The sequence below is a fragment of the Durio zibethinus genome, chromosome 6 (genome assembly GCF_047325235.1).
Source record: "Durio zibethinus cultivar Kanyao isolate XHJ-2024 chromosome 6, ASM4732523v1, whole genome shotgun sequence".
Lineage (NCBI taxonomy): Eukaryota > Viridiplantae > Streptophyta > Magnoliopsida > Malvales > Malvaceae > Durio > Durio zibethinus.
Window position 1 is genome coordinate 12,995,324 of NC_143167.1, and position 19,780 is coordinate 13,015,103.

The 19,780-nt window shown below is 29.3% G+C and overlaps 1 protein-coding gene across 2 annotated transcripts; it reads right to left on the reverse strand.

Moving 5' to 3' along the window:
• Window positions 1-2,083: 2,083 nt before the first annotated feature.
• LOC111286795 (DEAD-box ATP-dependent RNA helicase 37-like) lies at window positions 2,084-13,311 on the reverse strand. 2 transcript variants are annotated; one of them, XM_022877005.2, is made up of 7 exons: window positions 13,163-13,311; window positions 11,837-12,736; window positions 11,674-11,757; window positions 10,676-10,918; window positions 10,057-10,224; window positions 9,784-9,897; window positions 2,084-3,113 (listed from the first exon to the last, which is right to left on the reverse strand). In XM_022877005.2, the coding sequence occupies exons 2-7, from the start codon at window positions 12,608-12,610 to the stop codon at window positions 2,631-2,633; spliced, it is 1,866 nt and encodes a 621-aa protein (XP_022732740.2). In that variant the 5' UTR covers window positions 12,611-12,736; window positions 13,163-13,311; the 3' UTR covers window positions 2,084-2,630. The 2 variants fall into 2 exon arrangements, with proteins under 2 accessions (XP_022732740.2, XP_022732741.2); XM_022877006.2 differs by lacking the exon at window positions 10,676-10,918.
• Between the last annotated feature and the right edge of the window lie 6,469 nt (window positions 13,312-19,780).

Here is a 19,780-nt window from a genome sequence, read left to right on the forward strand (position 1 = left end):
AAATAATTTTTATCTTATTATATTCATTATCTTATGTACCAAACATAACTTTATATTATATGCTTTGTCTTATATTAAACTTTTTCATAACCAATCTTTAAAGTAATACATATACTTCATAGTTCCATTTTGAGAAAGTGATGGACCAAAATGAAAAAATTTATAATTTTTTTATTAATAGTTTAAATATTTTATTAATAGATTTAAGGATACCGATTAATTTTTATAAATTACTAACATAAAATACTAAGATAACAAAAAAGCTTTCATCATATGATAAGAGTAATACGAAATACAATTGAAAAATCAATGGACTAAACTCATTTATAACAATTATGAACAAATATTGCATGACACATTAATACTTGTCTACTATATCATTACAACTCCCGTGTTACATGCTCACATTGACCATTAGTAGGTCTTACCATATCAATCTGATGAACCCAAAACCCTTAACCTAACATGGTACAAGTATGACCCGTGTTGAGCATGACTCGTGACTATCGCAATAAATCGTGTTAAGCACGATCTATACTATATTAAATCGGAACATACCATGAGTTGCCCTACCCATTTGACATCACTATTTATGGAAAAAAGAAATCTAATTTTAATAATATAATTGTGACATTTGCTGTAATTTTCTAAACTGTCGAGGACAGTTTTAAAAGAAAAAAATACAAACACACAAATCAAAAGCATAAAAAAGATTCTCGGTGCCATGGGCCAAATAGAGCTTCCAGGCCATGGCATGATTGCCCCAGTCACTAGCTCTCCAGCGCGGCAGGTGGAGTCCAAACCCTCTAGGCATTCGGCACAGAACGGGCCCTTTAGTGCAATTTGGACAAAGTCTAACCCAAACAAGTTGGTTTTCATCATCGAGGAAGCTCTATGTTAGTCTCATACCATTCGAATTATTAACTTTTTTAATCAAACAACGTTTTTTGTTTGTATTCAGATCAAAAGCAAGTTGCAGAATATTCTAATTTTAATAATATTTTCTAAATTGATAATTCATATAATTATATTTAAGTAAAATATTAATAATTTATATATTTATATTATATTTTATGCAACAGATATGTTTTGTTAAACCTATACATATATATATATATATATGATATTTTTAAAATTTTAAACTATCACATTTATTTTTTTTTTTGTATTATTTTCATATTTTATCACCGTAAAATATATTTTTTTGAGATTATACCTGTACCCGCTTTTTGACAGGACTCTTATCAGATAATCAATTGATTTCAGTAATACTCTATGAAATTTACGTTTCAATAAAATACATGCACAAGATCAATGTTTCTTTTTTTCCTAATATAAGGTGACAAAATGCTTGTGTAATTTTTGTAGTAGGAGTAAGAATAATAAACAAAAAGTTGATTAAAAAAAATGCTATCTCAATAGGGTTTCTATGATGAAAAAGTCGACACATTGCCCCAATGACGGATAAAAAGTCTCTATTCATAGAACAAAATTCAAAGTGTCAATTACATAATTCGCTATCCCTAGAACTAAATTCAAATAATAATAAAAAAAAAATCTCATTATCCCGATGAGTTCGATAGTTCTTAATATAAAATTATTGACTCTGGAGATGTAACAATATGAAGAAGAAATAATTGTTTCAGGTACCAACAGAGCCAGCCAAAAGCGCCCTTGTTTCAAAGTCAGGAGGAATAGGTTATTCACAGTTCATTTGATAATTAATGGTTATTCTAAAGATTCCCAGGGGAAAATACAAAGCTGTTTCCTACGGAAATATCAACGTAAATAAAAGCAAACAATGCTATTTCATACTCCGATTACTAATCATCAAAATAGCAATGGTAATCAATGGATTTAATATCATATATGTAACAGGCATTCCCAATTATGTGCAGGTCCAATCTTAGAGCCCCACATTTCATTTTTCACATTCGACTCATGGAATAATATGATGCCACTACGGTACAACCTTATACTAATCAGCAGATATATATGACAAGTAATGAAGAATGACTAGGAACATAAACATTTAGCCATGCCAAATTACCAACAAATATTGCCAACTGCGAATAATCGATCATTTCAAACAAAGATTCGTATTTATTTCAGTTATGACCAAAACATTACAAAAAGTCTTCGAACTCCTTTAAAACGGGAATATTGATTCGTAAATGATAATAAGACAGAGAGCCTCAGGACAATTCATCCCCACACACTGGGTTGGAAAGAACATGCCTATGAGATCAAAGATGCCAAAATGAACCCTCTCTCTCTCTCTCTCCCAACTACATATTCTACAACCCATTAGCTAACAAAATGATCATTAAACCATCAAAAGATGACACCAAAAGAGGAGTAAGAAGTAATCCCTATTTTTGGTTAGAATTTCTTCACCAATACTTACTAACACAATACACAACTTCCACTCCTTCGACATCAACACCAAACTTACATCCCCCCTCCCTTGTAATAGTGATATAAAACCCTCCTAAAGTATAAAATGACAGTAACTAAGATTTCTAGTAAAAGATAAAGTAGCCCAAAAAAGAAAAGAAAAAAGTAGTCCTGTGAAAGAAAGGGAAGCTCTGCTACTATTAGACACTCAAAGTACTTAAAAAATTGAGTATTCAATCCCATGCACTGCTAATACCTGCACCATAGCCTCCACCATACCCACCAGAAGTAGCATAGCTACCAGCACTGTTGCCCCCACCATAGTAATCTGAACCACCCCTGTTGAAAGATGACTCCCTTCGAAAGTCACGCCCACCAAATCGTCCTCCCCCAGGTCGACGATTCCTCCCTCCAAATGAACGAGCTGCATGTCGAGTGAGCCAAGCAGGCACCTCTTGATTCGCTTCTTGCATTAGATCCACTAATGACCTTGCCAAAGAAGCATTGTTATCATTAAAGAAGGCTGTGGCTAAACCAGTTTTGCCTGCACGCCCTGTCCGTCCAATTCGATGAACATAGTCATCAATATCATTAGGAAGGTCAAAGTTCACCACATGTGCAACATGAGGAATATCCAGACCACGGGCTGCCACATCAGTTGCTACCAAGATTGGCGTAGCACCACTTTTAAATGACCGTAATGCTTGTTCTCTTTCCTGCAATATAGGCAATAAATCGGTATTTTAACAACAGGTAAAGAACAGTCAGGCTAAATGGCCCAAATAATCACCTTACAAAAGTAGGAAGCATTCTATACATGAAATTAGAGAAAAAGTTGCTTAAAATATGTAGGAGTTAAAAGTAGAGAGGAAGATGATGAATGTCAAATCTCAAGGACAGAGTGTAATTGATGCAAGCCAAGATTTATTTCAAACCAAAGACAAAGGCACTGCTTAAAAAGATGGACAAAGTGATCCATCCGTTTTACTTTTCAAGGACTAATATTTTTATAGACCTAAGCACCAAGATGATAAATAATTTGGATTATAGGCCTACATCTTTATTAGAAATCTGGTTTCATGTAGAAATCCAACTGCAACCATATGCATACTTGACACCACACTCATTTGCATATCGATGCATTACTTGATAATTAATGCGTTAGCTAATTCTTGGCATCAATTAACAGGCATCTTACTTAATAACATGCATTAACAGGAATCTAAAAGGGGGATAACTATGACCTCCTCCAGCCAGGAGAATAAAAGGAAAAACACCAAAAACACTTAACATGGATTTGCTGAGAATCATGCTCCAACACCCAACCAGGAGCTAACAGTTTTGCGGATTGCTCAGCCCTCTAATCCAAACTACTCTCTCTTCCTAGAAATGGTATAACTATGTCCCATCTAACATACCAGATTAACACAAATTAACACATACAGCAACAGGTAAAATGCAGTAAGTTGCGAATGAATAACACAAGCAAGAATTGTTTTATATATTATTTTCTTCCAATCAAGATACTACTAAGGTTTTTACAGGGTCCTTGGCTTCAGTGTGCTCCTATACTATTAAGCAAGGCTAAGTATGAACTTTTATTTTATTATAATGAGAACCTTGATGTTGTGTACTTATATTTTGTTAAAACATTCTTGGTTGGCTGATGTAATAAAAATTCTTACTTGAATTTATTCGAATGAGCTGGATAATAAAACATTGAGGGAATCCTATTTTAACAATTATGAAAAAGGGAATTTATTCACCCCTTTTCAAATTAAATGGGTATAATTACAACAAAATAAAAGTTCATAGCGTTAATTACATGCAATAAAAGATTGAAGGCTTATTTCCATTTCTTTGTAAAGTTTGATGGCTTATTTGGATATTGTCCCTTTAACTTTCATAAATTCTAAGACTAAAAAAAATAATATAATGATAGCATCCATTAATGTTTAGACTATATTTAATCTTATAGGCAAACAACATAACAGTTCAACCAAAAAAAAAATTATAATTTAACTTTCACAAGTGATGTGTGACCATTGTTGCTCTTAAGTTTATTAAGACCATAAGACCTAAGAGATAAGATAAGCATGGTCCTCTCTTGATATTCTGACACCCAGTATTATACCCAAATGTGAAACAGAGTCCTCAATTCAGCTCCTTGTTGGTACTATTGATGGAGCATGCTGGCATTAGCCTCCAAAAGTGTTCAGGAGGCATACAAATTCTAAAGCCAAAGCCCTAATTTAGATGTCCAAAGATAAGAAGTTGAGTTGGGAGCTTGAATAGGCTTCATTAATTATTTTGAGCCTTCATTTATGGGTCTAATTTTATTTTCCTGGTTTCATGAGTTTCAAGTCAAGTTCGTCTTTTAGTTTTCTTGAGTCTCAAGGCTTTTTTTTTTTTTTTTCATTTTCGTGAGTTTGAAGTTGAGATTGTTAGCTTAAAGCCCAAGTAATTGTTACTTGCTAAGCCTATGTTTGGATTGAGGGGTGGGGAGGGGAGGGGAAAGGAAAGGAAAGCTGGGGAAAGGAGGAAACCTTTCCCTAGTCTGGATATTATTTATATTAAAATAAGGGAAAGGAAGGGGGTTGATCATCCCTCCTTTTCTCTCAAATGCTGCATTCTTCAATTGCCTCAAATTGAGGGAAAAGCTGGGGAAAGGAAAGAGGTAAAATTTCTTAAAATATAAAATGACATTTATGCCATTATTATTTTCTTCAAATTTCAAAGAATACATTATAAGCTTGATAAGTGATATTAATATTTATTTTTTATCATGCCTAAGCTCATATCCCCATTATAAGCTTGATAAGTTATATTAATATTTACTTTATATCACGCCTAAACCCATATCCCTTCTTATTTTACTTATTATAATTTCATCAATTTCTTATAATATGGTCTTCAAATTTATTTTTATGAATTTATTTTTATGTACATTTTTTTCTTTCTTTTAGTATATTTTCTTTATGTTATATGAAAATAAATTTGAAATTATGATTGATTTAGTTAATCTACCATTATTCATAATAAAAAAAATCATGTCCTTTATTTTTTTAATTTACATTGGAGCCTTACATCTTTTTTATATTTTATTATTATTTCACAAATTTGAGAAAAAGAAAAACATATACATGAAAAAACACATACAATTGGAGAAATTATGTCGATGTTAATGGAATTTGTTAAATTTGTAAGAAAATACTAATATAAGTTTATAATTAATTTTATTTACTAAGACATTTATAGATTTTTTAATTTTCTCATTGAAATTAATTATGAAAAAAAATATAAATGTGTGGAAATAATTCCAAACATACATTTTTTTTATGGATTAATAAAAATTCATCCCTTTTATTAAAATTTTCATTTCTTTTTACTTAAACAATTAATTTATAAACAATTACTTTGTAAATTATTCACGTGACAAATTAAACATTCTATTTAAAAGGGTATAATTGGAAAAAAAAAATACTATAATGAATCCTTTCCTTTCTACTTTTTAACCAAACAATAGTCGTTAGGATTTCTTTTCTTTCCTTTATTAACTTTAACTATCCAAACATGGGGTATATGTATCATTTCCTTTCATCTAAAATGCCTTCCATTCCTTTTTTTTTCTTTTCTTTCCTTTACTAATATTTATCCAAACATACTCTAAGGTAACATTTGGCATCATTTTTAAGATCACCATGATAATTTAATCACCGAGGTGATCTTATTATTAAGGTGATCTTATCACTCGTGATCTAGAATCACTTTATTTGGTTAAGAAGCATTAATTCTTGGTAATTAAAAATTATTGTGTTTGATATTACTAAAAATCAAATATTATTTTATTTAAAAGTACCAAAATAACCATGCACATTATAATAGCTACACAAGTTAATGATTTCAACATTGTTTAAAGATAATAATTTGTATATAAAATATTAGTAATATTTTATTTACTCCATAACAAATATAATTAAATTATTAAATTAAAAATATATTTATTGATAGTCAACTAGTTTTTATAGTATAATTATGTAAAAAAAATATTTGAATTAGAAAATAAAACTAATACATTAAAATTAAAAAAATCAAAAAATATTTTTGAATTTGTTACAATGGATATTAGTTTGAAAATATAAAAATTATAGTATAAAATAATAACAATTAATTTTAAGAAGAAATTTTTAATTTACATATTAAATGGGTAATATTAACTATTGTTAATTTTACTTATCACTTCACCCAAGTAATAAAAGTTTCCACCCTTCTGAATGGGAATTAAATCACCCTCAAGGAATGATCTAATCACTCTTGGTGATTCAAGATCCCCACCACGTAAGATCACTAAATGGTTACCAAACACAACGATCTAATCACCTTGCGCAGATCACTGCCACATAAGATCACTAAGTGGTTACCAAACACAGTGATTTAATCACCTTGTGTAGATCACCATAATTTTTTGAGTGATCACCCGATACCAAATGCTACCTAAGCGAAATAGGAATTGTATAATAAGGATTTATATAAACCAATCTAATCTTCTATTAAGAGATAGGTATACATTAAATTTTCAGCTTATTGCTTTGTGGTTGTTTGATACAATTATCCTTAGGTGTGATTCCTAAGGAATTGTAGGTGTGATTCCAAAGGAATTGTAGGTGTGAAGCTTAGGGATCTTTTCTGTTTTTCTCAAGAAATTCAGTTTATAATTTAACTAAAACCCTAGCCCCCAAAGCTGTCCTGTGACTACTATCCAGTATGGAGAAGCCACCTATACACTCTGTATTCTATATAAAGCTAGATCATCTATTTTACACACGTTAATCTTGGCCACAAAAAACACATAACTCAAAGTACCATCACATCTGATGGGATTGAAAACCATTAGGTGGGAGGCAACAACAAGAAGAGGATGAAGAATGCATTATATATATCTCAACAATGAAGAGATTTGCCATCAAGTCAACCATATGAAGCACAATGCAGAAAAACGATAAAGAAATTTTGCTTCAATAATGGACAAGTAACATCTCAGTTGCACTACTTGCACAAAAAGCATAATTTAAGAAAGTTATCAGCCAAAGAGATGAAAAATACTCAAAAAATAAAATAGAATAAAACAAAACAGCCCATAGCTCCCACTCTCAGAACTAGAACAAACAAAGGGAGGATAATAAAGGGATGATAAATAGGAACAAGAAGAGGATGATACTAACAACAATGATATTATGGCAAAGCACAAAACCAGTCATTTGATCATAACAGACCAATTGCGTAAAATCACAAGAAACACCATATGACAATCCCAAAATTAGCTTCTTCATAACTGAAAATTCAACCCTTAATACAGTTCAACTGGTATAAAAGAAATACTAATTTAAGGTTCCAGTGTTAACACTTGTGAAAATATAAAATCATCAACCAAAAAAGTATTCTAAAAGTACCTTGAGACATCAAACGGGAAACAGAAACTAAAATAGCCAAAGGCAAGATGATAAACAAAGCATAACAGTTTCTAGTGACAAGGTTACTATAAAGGTATAGTAATTCACTTTTAAGGTCCATTTAAAGGGGCAATGAGATTAACTCCAATGAGATTGAAAATAGTGGTAGAGGAGAGATTCATTATAATAGCAGCAAGATTAAAATCAGCGATGAGATGTATTAGGATGCAAAAACAGCGGTGACGGTGAAATAAATTATAATGATAAGAAAATCACCATTAAAGACATTAGATTAAAAGTTGTATACAATAAAAATTTTAATTATTTAACATTTATAAAATTTACTTATTATATAAATTTCATTAAAAAATAATAAAATTTATTCAAATTATTTTTTAATGTATATATTTTTTAATGTATTAAATAATAAATTTAGTTTATTCTATCAAATTAACATATTTATTTCATAATTTTTAAATAGAAAAAAAAATATAAAGCTATTTTTGACATAACAATAAAATTTAAAGGACAAAAATGGAATAAGCAAAAATCTCTACTGGCCGATCACCAACTTGACCAAAAATGGCCAGTTGATAGCTGCCCAGTCATCGAACATGCCACTAACGCATTTGGATGAAAAAACTCAGCAGGTACACCTTTTGATTACAACTGCACTGCCACTGGGGGTGCAGTGTAATCCAAAGGGAGCCTTAGCCAAAATGTAGGAAAAGCAAGAAAAAAGATAATTATCCCAAAACTTAAATTACCTAGAATAAAAGGAAAAACTAACTGTAATAGGGACTTCCATGCAACATAGTATAGAAGTAAACTACACTATCTAGGCAAATATTCCTACAGTCTGCACCTCACAAGCTTCTGAACTATCTTGGCAAATAGTATGAGAATCACAAAAGTTTGCCAGAATGAAACTACATCTTTCATTGGGTTATAGACAAAATTAATAAGGATTTCTTGGTTGATAATGCAACTGATAGAAATCAAAATCAGATGTGTAATTTATATATATTGGACTCAACAGAAATTTAAAAGAAACAAAAAAGTTCTACCTATCAATAACATGCATGAATAATCCGGACACATTCATATTGAGCTCTGTGCTTTCACTAACTGTTTAAATTTGTTCCAAGAGTCTTTGGCTATTAACTGAAAGAACACCTTAAAGAGTTTTTATTTCTAGACATTCCACACTAACTGGACAATAAGGATATCTACCGATGATACCACCATGCCTCAGTTACACACATAGGTATGACAAACCCATAGACTTCTCAGATATAAATACCACTGGGGATCAATGAGGATAACATTTAAGGAGGCATATTTGCAACAAAATATCAATCATTTCTCCTATGAAAGCATTTGCGAGAAATTCAAATAGGGCTTGGCCAAAACCTTATTGTCACCAAAATAATTGATAATACATGAATTCTACATGTCAGAAAATATATCCAGCTCCAAGTTTATAAACTAAGCAAAGAACCATGGTTGGGAAAACCCACAAGTGAAGATAACAATAATCAAGATTGAGCTAAATAATTATATACGCAAAAAATGTCTAAAACAAGATAAAAGGCAACGAATTTGCACAGTTATCCTTTTTTTCTAGGTAAGCCATTTTTTTTCCTTCAAGTCTATATAATGTAAATTTCCAACTAATGGATCTCCAAAAAGCATTTACTTCCTGGGCTGCACAATTTCATGTAACTTCAGCCACTTATTTATTGTTTAAACCATCCAACCCTACAGCATTAGATACCCCACCGTATATGCAGCAACTCCCCCTAACTACAAATATAAAGCTTTATTGGAAAACATAGAAGCCACAATCAAATATTTCATGTGACTAACAATTCAATTTCATAATAAGTACCACGCATAAAAAAGTACAAAAGGCTAAGCAAAACAGGATATTTACCTGCTGGGTTCTATCACCATGAATGGTAGTTGCAGGAAAACCATTCATGCACAGCCAATGTTCCAGCGAATCAGCTCCCTTTTTTGTCTCAACAAAAACTAATGTAAGAGCTTGCTGCAAGATTAAATTAGAAAGTTAGCTAAAACCGAAACTATAGTCATTCACAAAACCATAAAGTAGACAATGATTTACAAATAGACCTAACTCTGAGTCATAGAGGAATTTCCACTAACATCATTAGCATAAAGAACCACAACTCCAAATCCTTAGTACCTTGCCATGGACACCATTTGCTCTCTGAGCATGAAGAAGGTCCATAAGATGACTTCTTTTGTCCGACTCATGAACAAATTCTACTCGCTGGACAATCAAATCAGTACTTGATCCAACTCGCCCCACAGCCAGGAAAATATAATTTGCAAGAAAATCAGAGGCCAGTCTCTGCATGCAACAAAAAATGAAAGGGTAAATAACTACCAAAATGCATGATATATACACCCCAAATAATTGCCAAGGTAGTAGCAACTTGGTTGTAGTTCAAGTGGCAAGAATGAACTGGTGTTTCACTAAAGAACTTACGCTTTAACTGCAGTGCTCTCTCTTGTAACCATTAAGGAAAATAAAATTCCAACACAATGCATAACAGAATAACAAAATAATCGTCAATAATCAGTATTACAGTACAGATATGTGACATGTATGGACCTAATAAAGAACTTCATAATGTAGAGAGATAACTCATGAGTATAGTGTTGCAAATTCATAAGAATTTAAATAAAAATTAAATAATAAATAACTCATGAGTAAAGTTTTGCAAATTCATAAGAATTTAAATAAAAATTAAATAATAGCAAGAAACTAATAAATAATTCATTACAAAGACAAGAGCAACCTGAATCTCTTTTGGAAAGGTAGCACTGAATAGCATTGTTTGTCTAACACCAGGTAGGGGCATGTCCATTTGTTCCACAATTTTTCTTATTTGAGGCTCAAAACCCATGTCCAACATTCTGTCTGCCTCATCAAGGGCTAGGTACCTGATCATGTGTAGAGAAACTCTAGCCCTCTCTAGCAAGTCTACCAATCTTCCAGGAGTTGCTACAAGAATATCAACACCTCTCTCCAACTCCCTCAGCTGGCCAAATAGAATACCATCAACTTATGGCAACACAAATATAATTACATACAATTTATGATGAAAATGATGACAAAGAATCAGTAGAGCACAAAATTGATACCATAATTTCAAATTTCTTATGCTAGCAATGGCAAAAAAAACATATCAGAGAAAATTTACAGAACTTGTAAATTTAAGAGATACGTTCAAGTATGGAATGGTATAACATAAAGGTAGAAATAGCAACAAAACATATCAGAGAAAATTTGCAGAACTTTAAAATTTAAGAAATATATTCAAGAGAATGGAATGGTATAACATGCAGAGAAGATAACAAATGGCCTCTAAAACAGGAGAGAGGAGTAGTAATGCTCAGCCGTATTAGAGGATAGTATCATGATTCATGTGTAGACGAATTTCCTCAACCGTGCAACCCCCCCCCCCCCCTCCCAAAAAAAAAAAAAGGTTCCTCACTGAGGGTGCAGGAAAAGTCAAAAGAATTATCAAGCCTCAAGAGCAGTTGTCAACATCCTAAATAGTGTGCACTATAAAAATTTAAAAACAAGAGACTGAACAAGGCGATTACATGCCCCCAAGAGTGGATAGTTTCACTTTGACCAGCAAAATTAGAGTGCAAATTTTTTCTTATACAGGAGTTGATGCATAAAAATCATCAAAATTATAGCATTACTATACTAGGTGATGCTAACTAAAGTAAAAATATAATAATGAAGGGTAAAATGAAAGGAATGAGAAAAGGAGAGAAAAAGTACCTGTTGGTTAATAGGAGCACCTCCATAAGCAACAACCACCTTAACACCTGTTTGATAAGAGAACTTCCTGGCTTCCTCATGTATCTGCAATAATAGTCAAAATATAAATTCCATAGTTTAAATAGAAGCCCATTATTTAAATTGTCAAAAATATGACACCCACTTGCATCGAGAGCTCCCTGGTAGGAGAAAGAATTAGAGCTAGTGGGTATACTGTACGTGCCCCACGCAATGGTCTTTGTGGAGCCTGGCCTCTCATAATCCCACTGATAATTGGGAAACAAAAGGCTGCTGTCTTTCCAGAACCAGTCTGTGCACATGCCATCAAATCCCGCCCTGCAAGTGAAATGGGGATGGCATGCCGCTGAACAGGTGTCGGCTTCACATACTTGCACCTCTGGATGTTTAGATTCAGTGCTTCACCCAAGTCAATCTCTGCAAATGTATTGACAGGTGGTGGCACATTGTCACCACTTGTCTCCACGGGAATGTCTTCATAGGCATCAAAGTTAATGCCCGTACTCTCTTGCTCGCTCAATGTCTGCTCTGCATCATCATTTCCAAATGGATTGACTTCTCTATCTCTCCCACGATCCCAGCCACCACTTCGGCCACCCCATCCACCAAGTCGAACACCACCACCACCACCACTACCATACCCAGATCGGTTGTTATAATCATTCCTATCATTCCTAGGAGCAGCCCAACGAGATCCACCATAACCTGGTCGGTCATTACTTGAAGCAGGGCCAGTGGAAGTAGGAGCAGGTGGGTCTGCAGAAGGTGGGCGATTGCGGAGATGTGGAGGAACATAAACAGGTCGGCCAGCAGCTGAGGTGGTACCAACAGTTCCATTGCTAGCAGAAGAAGAACCAACATCTACATTCTCGGCTGCAGAATTTGCAGCCAAATCTGCCCATGATGTTCGTGTAGTCATCACAATTCACAGCCACCACAATTCCAAATTTTTAACAAAAGCCTTATTTAGGTCAAAATCCAAGAATTCACTTCAAAACCCCGTCAAAATCCACCAAAATATTTTCCAATAAGAAATTTGTCAAACCTGATCAAACCATAAAAAGGACTTAAAAGAAAAAATCCATAAAAACAAATGATGCAATCAAATCTTACATCATTAGTCACCCAAATGCAACATGTCAACGTAAACAATCAGCTGACTCTATTTGGTAGCTCGAAGAAAGAGAATACAAAACCCAAAACTTATTACAAAAAATCGATTAATTCCAAAATTGATTGGCAGGAATAAAAATGCCTTTCTAACACATAATGAAAACAAATCCCAAATGCAAAATCATCATGAGTATAAAAAATCAAAATTCCAAAAAAAAAGAAAAGAAATAAGAAATAACATTGATCTGCTAATACAAACAACCAACGAAAAGAAAATGCAACAACTCATACAAGATTCAAATGCATAGATAAATTTATGTAATTACATATACAGAGAAAGGAGAGAGAGATTGCAAACCTGAGAATGAGAAAAGCCTGAAATCTGATGTCCAAATAATGAAGATCCAATAAGAAAAAGAAAAGAACAGAAACCCTAATATTATGAAGACACACGCTGAGAAGAAAAAGGGAAAATTATGTTTTTTTTTTTTAAATATCTTTCTTTTTATCTCTAGTCTCTCTGTATTTATATTTATACTGTGTTTTCTAGCTTATTAAAAAAGTTTTTTCTTCTTTTCTTCTGCCTTCGCCGATTTTTCTTTTTGTTCTCACTGTTTTTATTTTTTAATTAAATTAAGTTAATTGTGAAATTTGACTTTGTAGTTTTTAATAAATAAATTAGTGGGCCGGTACAAAATTTGCGGCTAAAGGGAATAAGCGGTCTTAAACGCACCCACACCAACTTTTACTATGCTGTGAAAAAATGGCTGGTTATTGAAATTACAGGAATGCCCTCGAGGGATTATTACCAACTGCCAACTCTCGAAAGGGTTTCGATTTCCAATACTGGTAGCCGTTGTTACGCCTTATCGGAGAAGCTCTTACAAACGCAAGTCATTGTCTCTTTCCCCTTTTGCTGTCCGCAAAAGTTGAAAAAGCAAGCAAAGTTTTTGAAGCAAAACTACCCACCGTAAAGGAATAAGATTTGTTTTTCTAAATTTACGCTGATAAATTTTATATGGTCAACAATATTTAAAATTTTTAATTACGATTTTTTTAAATTTTTTTTCATTACAATTTATAGCATGTTAGGTTCCCAAAATGAATAGTATTTTTTTCCAAAATATTTAGTTAGTTAAAAAAATATGGATTTAATAAACTTAAAGGATATTATTGGCTAAAATATTAAAAAAATTCTAAACTATTTCACTTTTTTAAATAAACTCTTATATTATTTTCCTATTAGATAAATTTTTGTTTTTTAATTTGTACCTACATTATAAACTCTTATTTCAAATAAAATTTTTGTTTATGATAAGGATTCATTTAGGCATAAATTAACAGTTAAGAATTTATTTAGATACAAATTAAAGATTAAAGATTTATTTAATTAAAAATTAAAAATTAAAGATTTATTTTGGTATAATAAAAATATAAAGACTTATTTAAATAAAATAATAAAATTTTAGGTTTTTTTTATTATGTTACCAATATTATTTTCTCCTTTGGGAGTGGAATCTAACTTGTCTAACAAAAATTAAGTTTTCATTATTGAAAATTTTGGTTTGATTTAGAAACTTTTTCTTATGTTAAGAATCTTATAATTCCAATAGTATTAAAAAAGAAAAAGTAAGGGAAAATAAAATTTTTATCCTATTTACCCTCACTTAATTATATTTTAAAATTATGTTATCCTTTTTAATATTTTAAAATTACAAAATAAATGTGATTTTTATTATTTATTTTATTTTAAAAAACAAAATAATTCCAAGATATAACAAAATAAAGCTATTTTTACATGTTAAATAAATATATTATAAAAAAATATTTTTCAAAATTCTATAATTTCAACAATGATAGGAATTTTAAGATTAAAAACACATTATATGTAATAATATTAAATAAATATATTTTAGATTTTACATGAAATAATATTAAATAAAGATATTTTACTTTTTATTTTTTTCATATTTCAACAAGTACTACATTTTTTATTTTATAAATATCATCTTTATTAAATTCTAAAAAATATTTTTTTATATATTTTCAACAAAACTACGTTTTCTATTTTAGAAACATCGTTTTTATTGAATTCTGAAAAATTTTTTTCATGTTTTCAATAAAAATTGCATTTTTATTTTAGAAATATCTTTTTTTCAACAAAAATTGCGGTTCTAATCTTAAAAATGTTATTTTTATTTAATTCTAAAAGATTTATTTTTTGATGTTTTCAACAAAGACTATTTTTATTTTAGAAAAGTTGTCTTTTCAACAAAAATTGCATTTTTTATTTTAGAAATGTTGTCTATATTAAATTTTAAAAAATAATTTTTTTATATATTTTCAAAAAAAATTACGTTTTTATCTTAAAAACATTATCTTTTCAATAAAAATTGTATTTTTTATCTTACAAATGCCATTTTTGTTAAATTTTGAAAAAAAAATTCATGTTTTCAATAAATACTATGTTTTCTATTTTAGAAATGTCATTTTTATTGAATTTAAAAAAATATTTTTTTATGTTTTCAATAAAAACTACATTTTCTATTTTAAAAACGTTATCAGTTTCAGATAATCAATTACTATTATTTATCAATGACTACATTTTCATAATAAGAAACATTGTTATTGATATAGAAAAATATAAATCAAAATTTAATTTTATCAATTACTACATTTTTTACATACAAAATGTAGTTAAAAGTAAAATAAATATTATATAATACTGACTTTACCAACAACAACTACATTTTTATATTAAAACAAGTTATGTTTTATCAATTACTATGTTTACATACTAAGATATGTTGTTAATATTGAAAATATAAAATTTATTTTCTTATTATTTTCTACAATTAACTACGTTTTACACGTTAAAAATGTAATGCTTCTAAAATTATAAAAAAATTTAAAATCTTAATTTTAAAATAATTTACCATGTTTTTCTTTTAAAAACATTGTTTTTATTATAATTAATTTTTTATAATATATTATAACATATGACTACGTTTCTAATATAATAACGTTGTATAAATGAAATTTGTTTTATTTATTAAGATTTCATTTTATATAAGATCAACTAAGTTTATAACTCAAAAATGTTGTTATTTTTAAACTTTATTAGTTGAAAACAAATATTTAAATTTATAAAAATTTAAATATACATGATCATTACCAGGTGTCCAATTGTGTGACTAGGAATATAGCTTTGCATGTCATAAAGTTTAAAACAAATATTTAAATTTATAAAAATTTAAATATACATGATCATTACCAGGTGTCCAATTGTGTGACTAGGAATATAGCTTTGCATGTCAGAATAGTCTCGATTTATCATGCAATTACATTGATTTTCAAGTCATTACTAGATGTTCAATTGTGTGACTAGGAATATAGCTTTGCATGTCAGAATAGTCTTGATTTATCATGCAATTACATTGATTTTTAAGGATAAAATAAACTGCAAAAAATTATTATTGAGGTTAAAGTGGGACAAATTTTACATTTCTCTAGGAATCTTAAAAACCTCAAGGAAAGGTGGTTTTTTGATTCAAGGTTATCACCCTCTTTTTTTTTTATACTATTAGGAATTTATAAAATCTTAGAAATCAGATTCCTTGAACCAAACTATGAAATTAAATTACGAAAAGCAAGATTCATGCCAATAATCTAACTTTTTCTCAAACCAAATGCCATTTAAATATTAAATAATATATGTAAAACAATTCCTATAAAAATTACTATAATGCCTCTATTTATTTGATATGATTTTGACACATAGTGAAATTTATTACAATGCCTTTTTACCATAACTAAAAAATATCCCTCTTCTTATAATTAATCAAAATTATTATAATAAACTCTTATCATAATTACTGAACTATCCCTCCTACCCTAACTAACCAAAATTACTATAATGTCTTCTTATCATAATTACAAAAGTACCCCTCATACTATAATTGATCAAAATTAATATAATATCTCTTATACTATAATTATGAAAATTACCCTCCTACCATAATTATGAAAATGCTCCTCCTACCCTAATTGGCCAAAATTACTATAATGTCCCTATATTATAATTACGTAAATGCATTTATGAGTACTTTATAGAAAATCGACATGTGGCTTTTGTTTCAAAATTACTATAATGTCTCTACTAAATTACATATTAAATTTTAACAAAATATAAAATTAAGTACATATTAAATTACTAAAATACATTTATTATTGCTTTATACAATTTGATAGGTGAAATTTTATTAAAAGTAATTAAAACTAAATAATCAAGTAAGCTAGATAAATCTAATTTCTATTAAAATAAAATTTAAATAATTTATATTTTAAAATAAATATATTTAATCTTGACATAACAAGAGCCATACATTAGTTTTTTAAGCAAAATTACAAAAATTCTACTTCATTTCTCTCAAACTTTATTGAGTTGCCATGGATGATGGGTGTCATAATGGTCTTGGAGACCACCAGACAAAAAAATTTTAAAAGTTTTAAAACAGAGAGTCGCCACTCAATCTTTTTTGTAAGAGGTTATTGGTTACCTAAAAAGTTTATCATTTTAATAAAACAATAAAACAAGTTTAAAGTTTGTCAAAAAGACCATTTTGGTCTATGGAAACAAAGTTGGGTTAGAGAATAAGTTACGTATAAGGAAGGATTAGTACTCCCACAACGCTCATAAAAATTGGTACTAATTATTCATATGCTATCTTTAGTTTTAAATAAAAACAGTTTCAATTTGAAATTTAATAGTAATTCCCTTCACTTTTTCTTTTTACAAGAAAATCAATCTTATTAAACCTTAATTTAAGAATATTGTAAAAAATCTTTAAGTTAAAAAATTATCTTAAAATTCTCTACCATCTAGGCAGAATTTAAAAAAAAAACTCTTTTTGCCTAAGATTTACTACAACATTCCTTAAAAATGAAAATAACATTTTTTGTACATGATAATTGTTGATGACTCTCTAACAATTAAGTAGAGTACTAAAAATTATTTTTTTTGAAATGTTATTCTTGTTTTATTTTAAAATTCAATATTTTTAAAATAACATTTTCACAAAACGTATTTTTTTTGTAGAAAAACTAATGATGCTATAATTAATTAAAAAAAAAGTAAAAACTAAGAAATATAAACATGTGAAATGAATGCAACCAATAATCTAAAAATAAATATATGCAAATGAATATTATGCAATTGATAAGATGTGATTTTAGAATCAAGTCCTTAAATATAAAGAGGCCATTCAAACTCCTCAATCTTTAGACAGAGTTTAAGTGCGATTATTTATATTTAAGATCTCATTTTTATATTTTGTTTGATCTTATTATTATTTTTGGTTAAGGAATCATGTGAAAAAGATTAATGAAATAAAATTTCCTAAATACCCCACCTTTTAAGTGGTATCCGAGAATAAATTGTATCATATGAGATTTTCATACGAATCCTTAAAATTTTGGAATAGTTTTGGGCTTGGGCAATCTAAGGTTTTGACTAACTTTTAGAGTTTAAGGTTTTGTTTTAGGGTTTAGGTAATTTGGGTATGGGTTAAATTTAGGGTTTGGGTTAAATTTAAGAGTTTTGGGGGTTTTAAGGTTCATAATTTTGGATTTTAAGGTTTTGGATTTTAGGGTTTTAGGATTTCAAAATTTAGGGTTTCAAAATTTAGGGTTTCAAGATTTTAGGGTTTCGGGATTTAAGATTTTAAAGGTTTAGGGTTTTGAGGTTTAGGATCTCAAGATTTTAGGTTTAAGTTTTTTTATGAGAAAAATGGAGATTATTAATAACTCAAACTTTCACAATTATCTCCGACATCTAGACAGACCTTCAAAGCAAGTTTGGTTACATAATTCTCTTTTTTTCTTAAAATTTTATTTTTGATGCAACAAGAGACAAATAAATAATACAAGTACAAACTAAAATATTCAAATAACCAATTTGATCCATCTTATACATATTTAGTCTTATTTTGTATTTTTTTTTATCATTATCTCTTTTCTAAAATAAAATTAAAGATGAAAGAAATTTTATTTTTTATTTATTTTATGAAGAAAAATTTTCTTTAATTCCCCAACATCTAAGCAGAATTCAAGAAAATTAATCTTTCCAAACATTATTTGATTTCCCTTCAACATCTAGGCAAGGTTTTCAAAATCATTTTTCTTGTATTAAAAATACAATTCTATTTTTTAGAACAATTTTTTTAAAATTCTACTTTGTTATTTCACATTTATTATTAATGCATAAAATACATATGATAATATGAATATAAATTAAATGAAGTATGTAATTATATTTATCTTTTTATTGAATTGATTTACTTAGCATGAAAATGACATTTTTGGCATTAAAACATTTATTTTTATTCAAAGATATTATCTATTTTCTTTTTAATTAAAATGATTTCTATATTTATCAATGTATTAAAAATATGTAAATGCATATAACATCAATAATATGAATCAAGTTATAGGAGATATATATATATATATACACCTTTACTTAGGCCTTAAGTTAAAGCCTATAAAAATTAAATGCCTTAAGTGAAACAGCTTCTAGAGCAGGCTTAAAGTGAACCAAGTTGGGTTAAAATAGGTAGCTAGCTAGAATCGGTGAGTTAGGCTAGTCAACTTGATTCTTTTTTTTTCAACACATTATAAATATGTCACTTTTTTTAAAAAAAATTCATGTCACCCTTCTCATCTTCTCCAAACAAAACCAGCCACCCTTTTCTTACCAGGCTCCGACGGTCGGCCACCATGCCATTATCTTCTCTTGTTGCTAAATGTTGAATAGCACAACCTCTCTTTTTTTTCTTTTTTTTTTCTTGCCCCTCCTTATTCTTTTATTCCTTTCTTTTTCTCTTTCTTCTTTCCCCATCGCTACAACTTTTTTTCTTCTCTTCAACTGAAACCTATTTTAGCAAATTGCATTTTTCTCTCTTTTCTTTCACTTTTT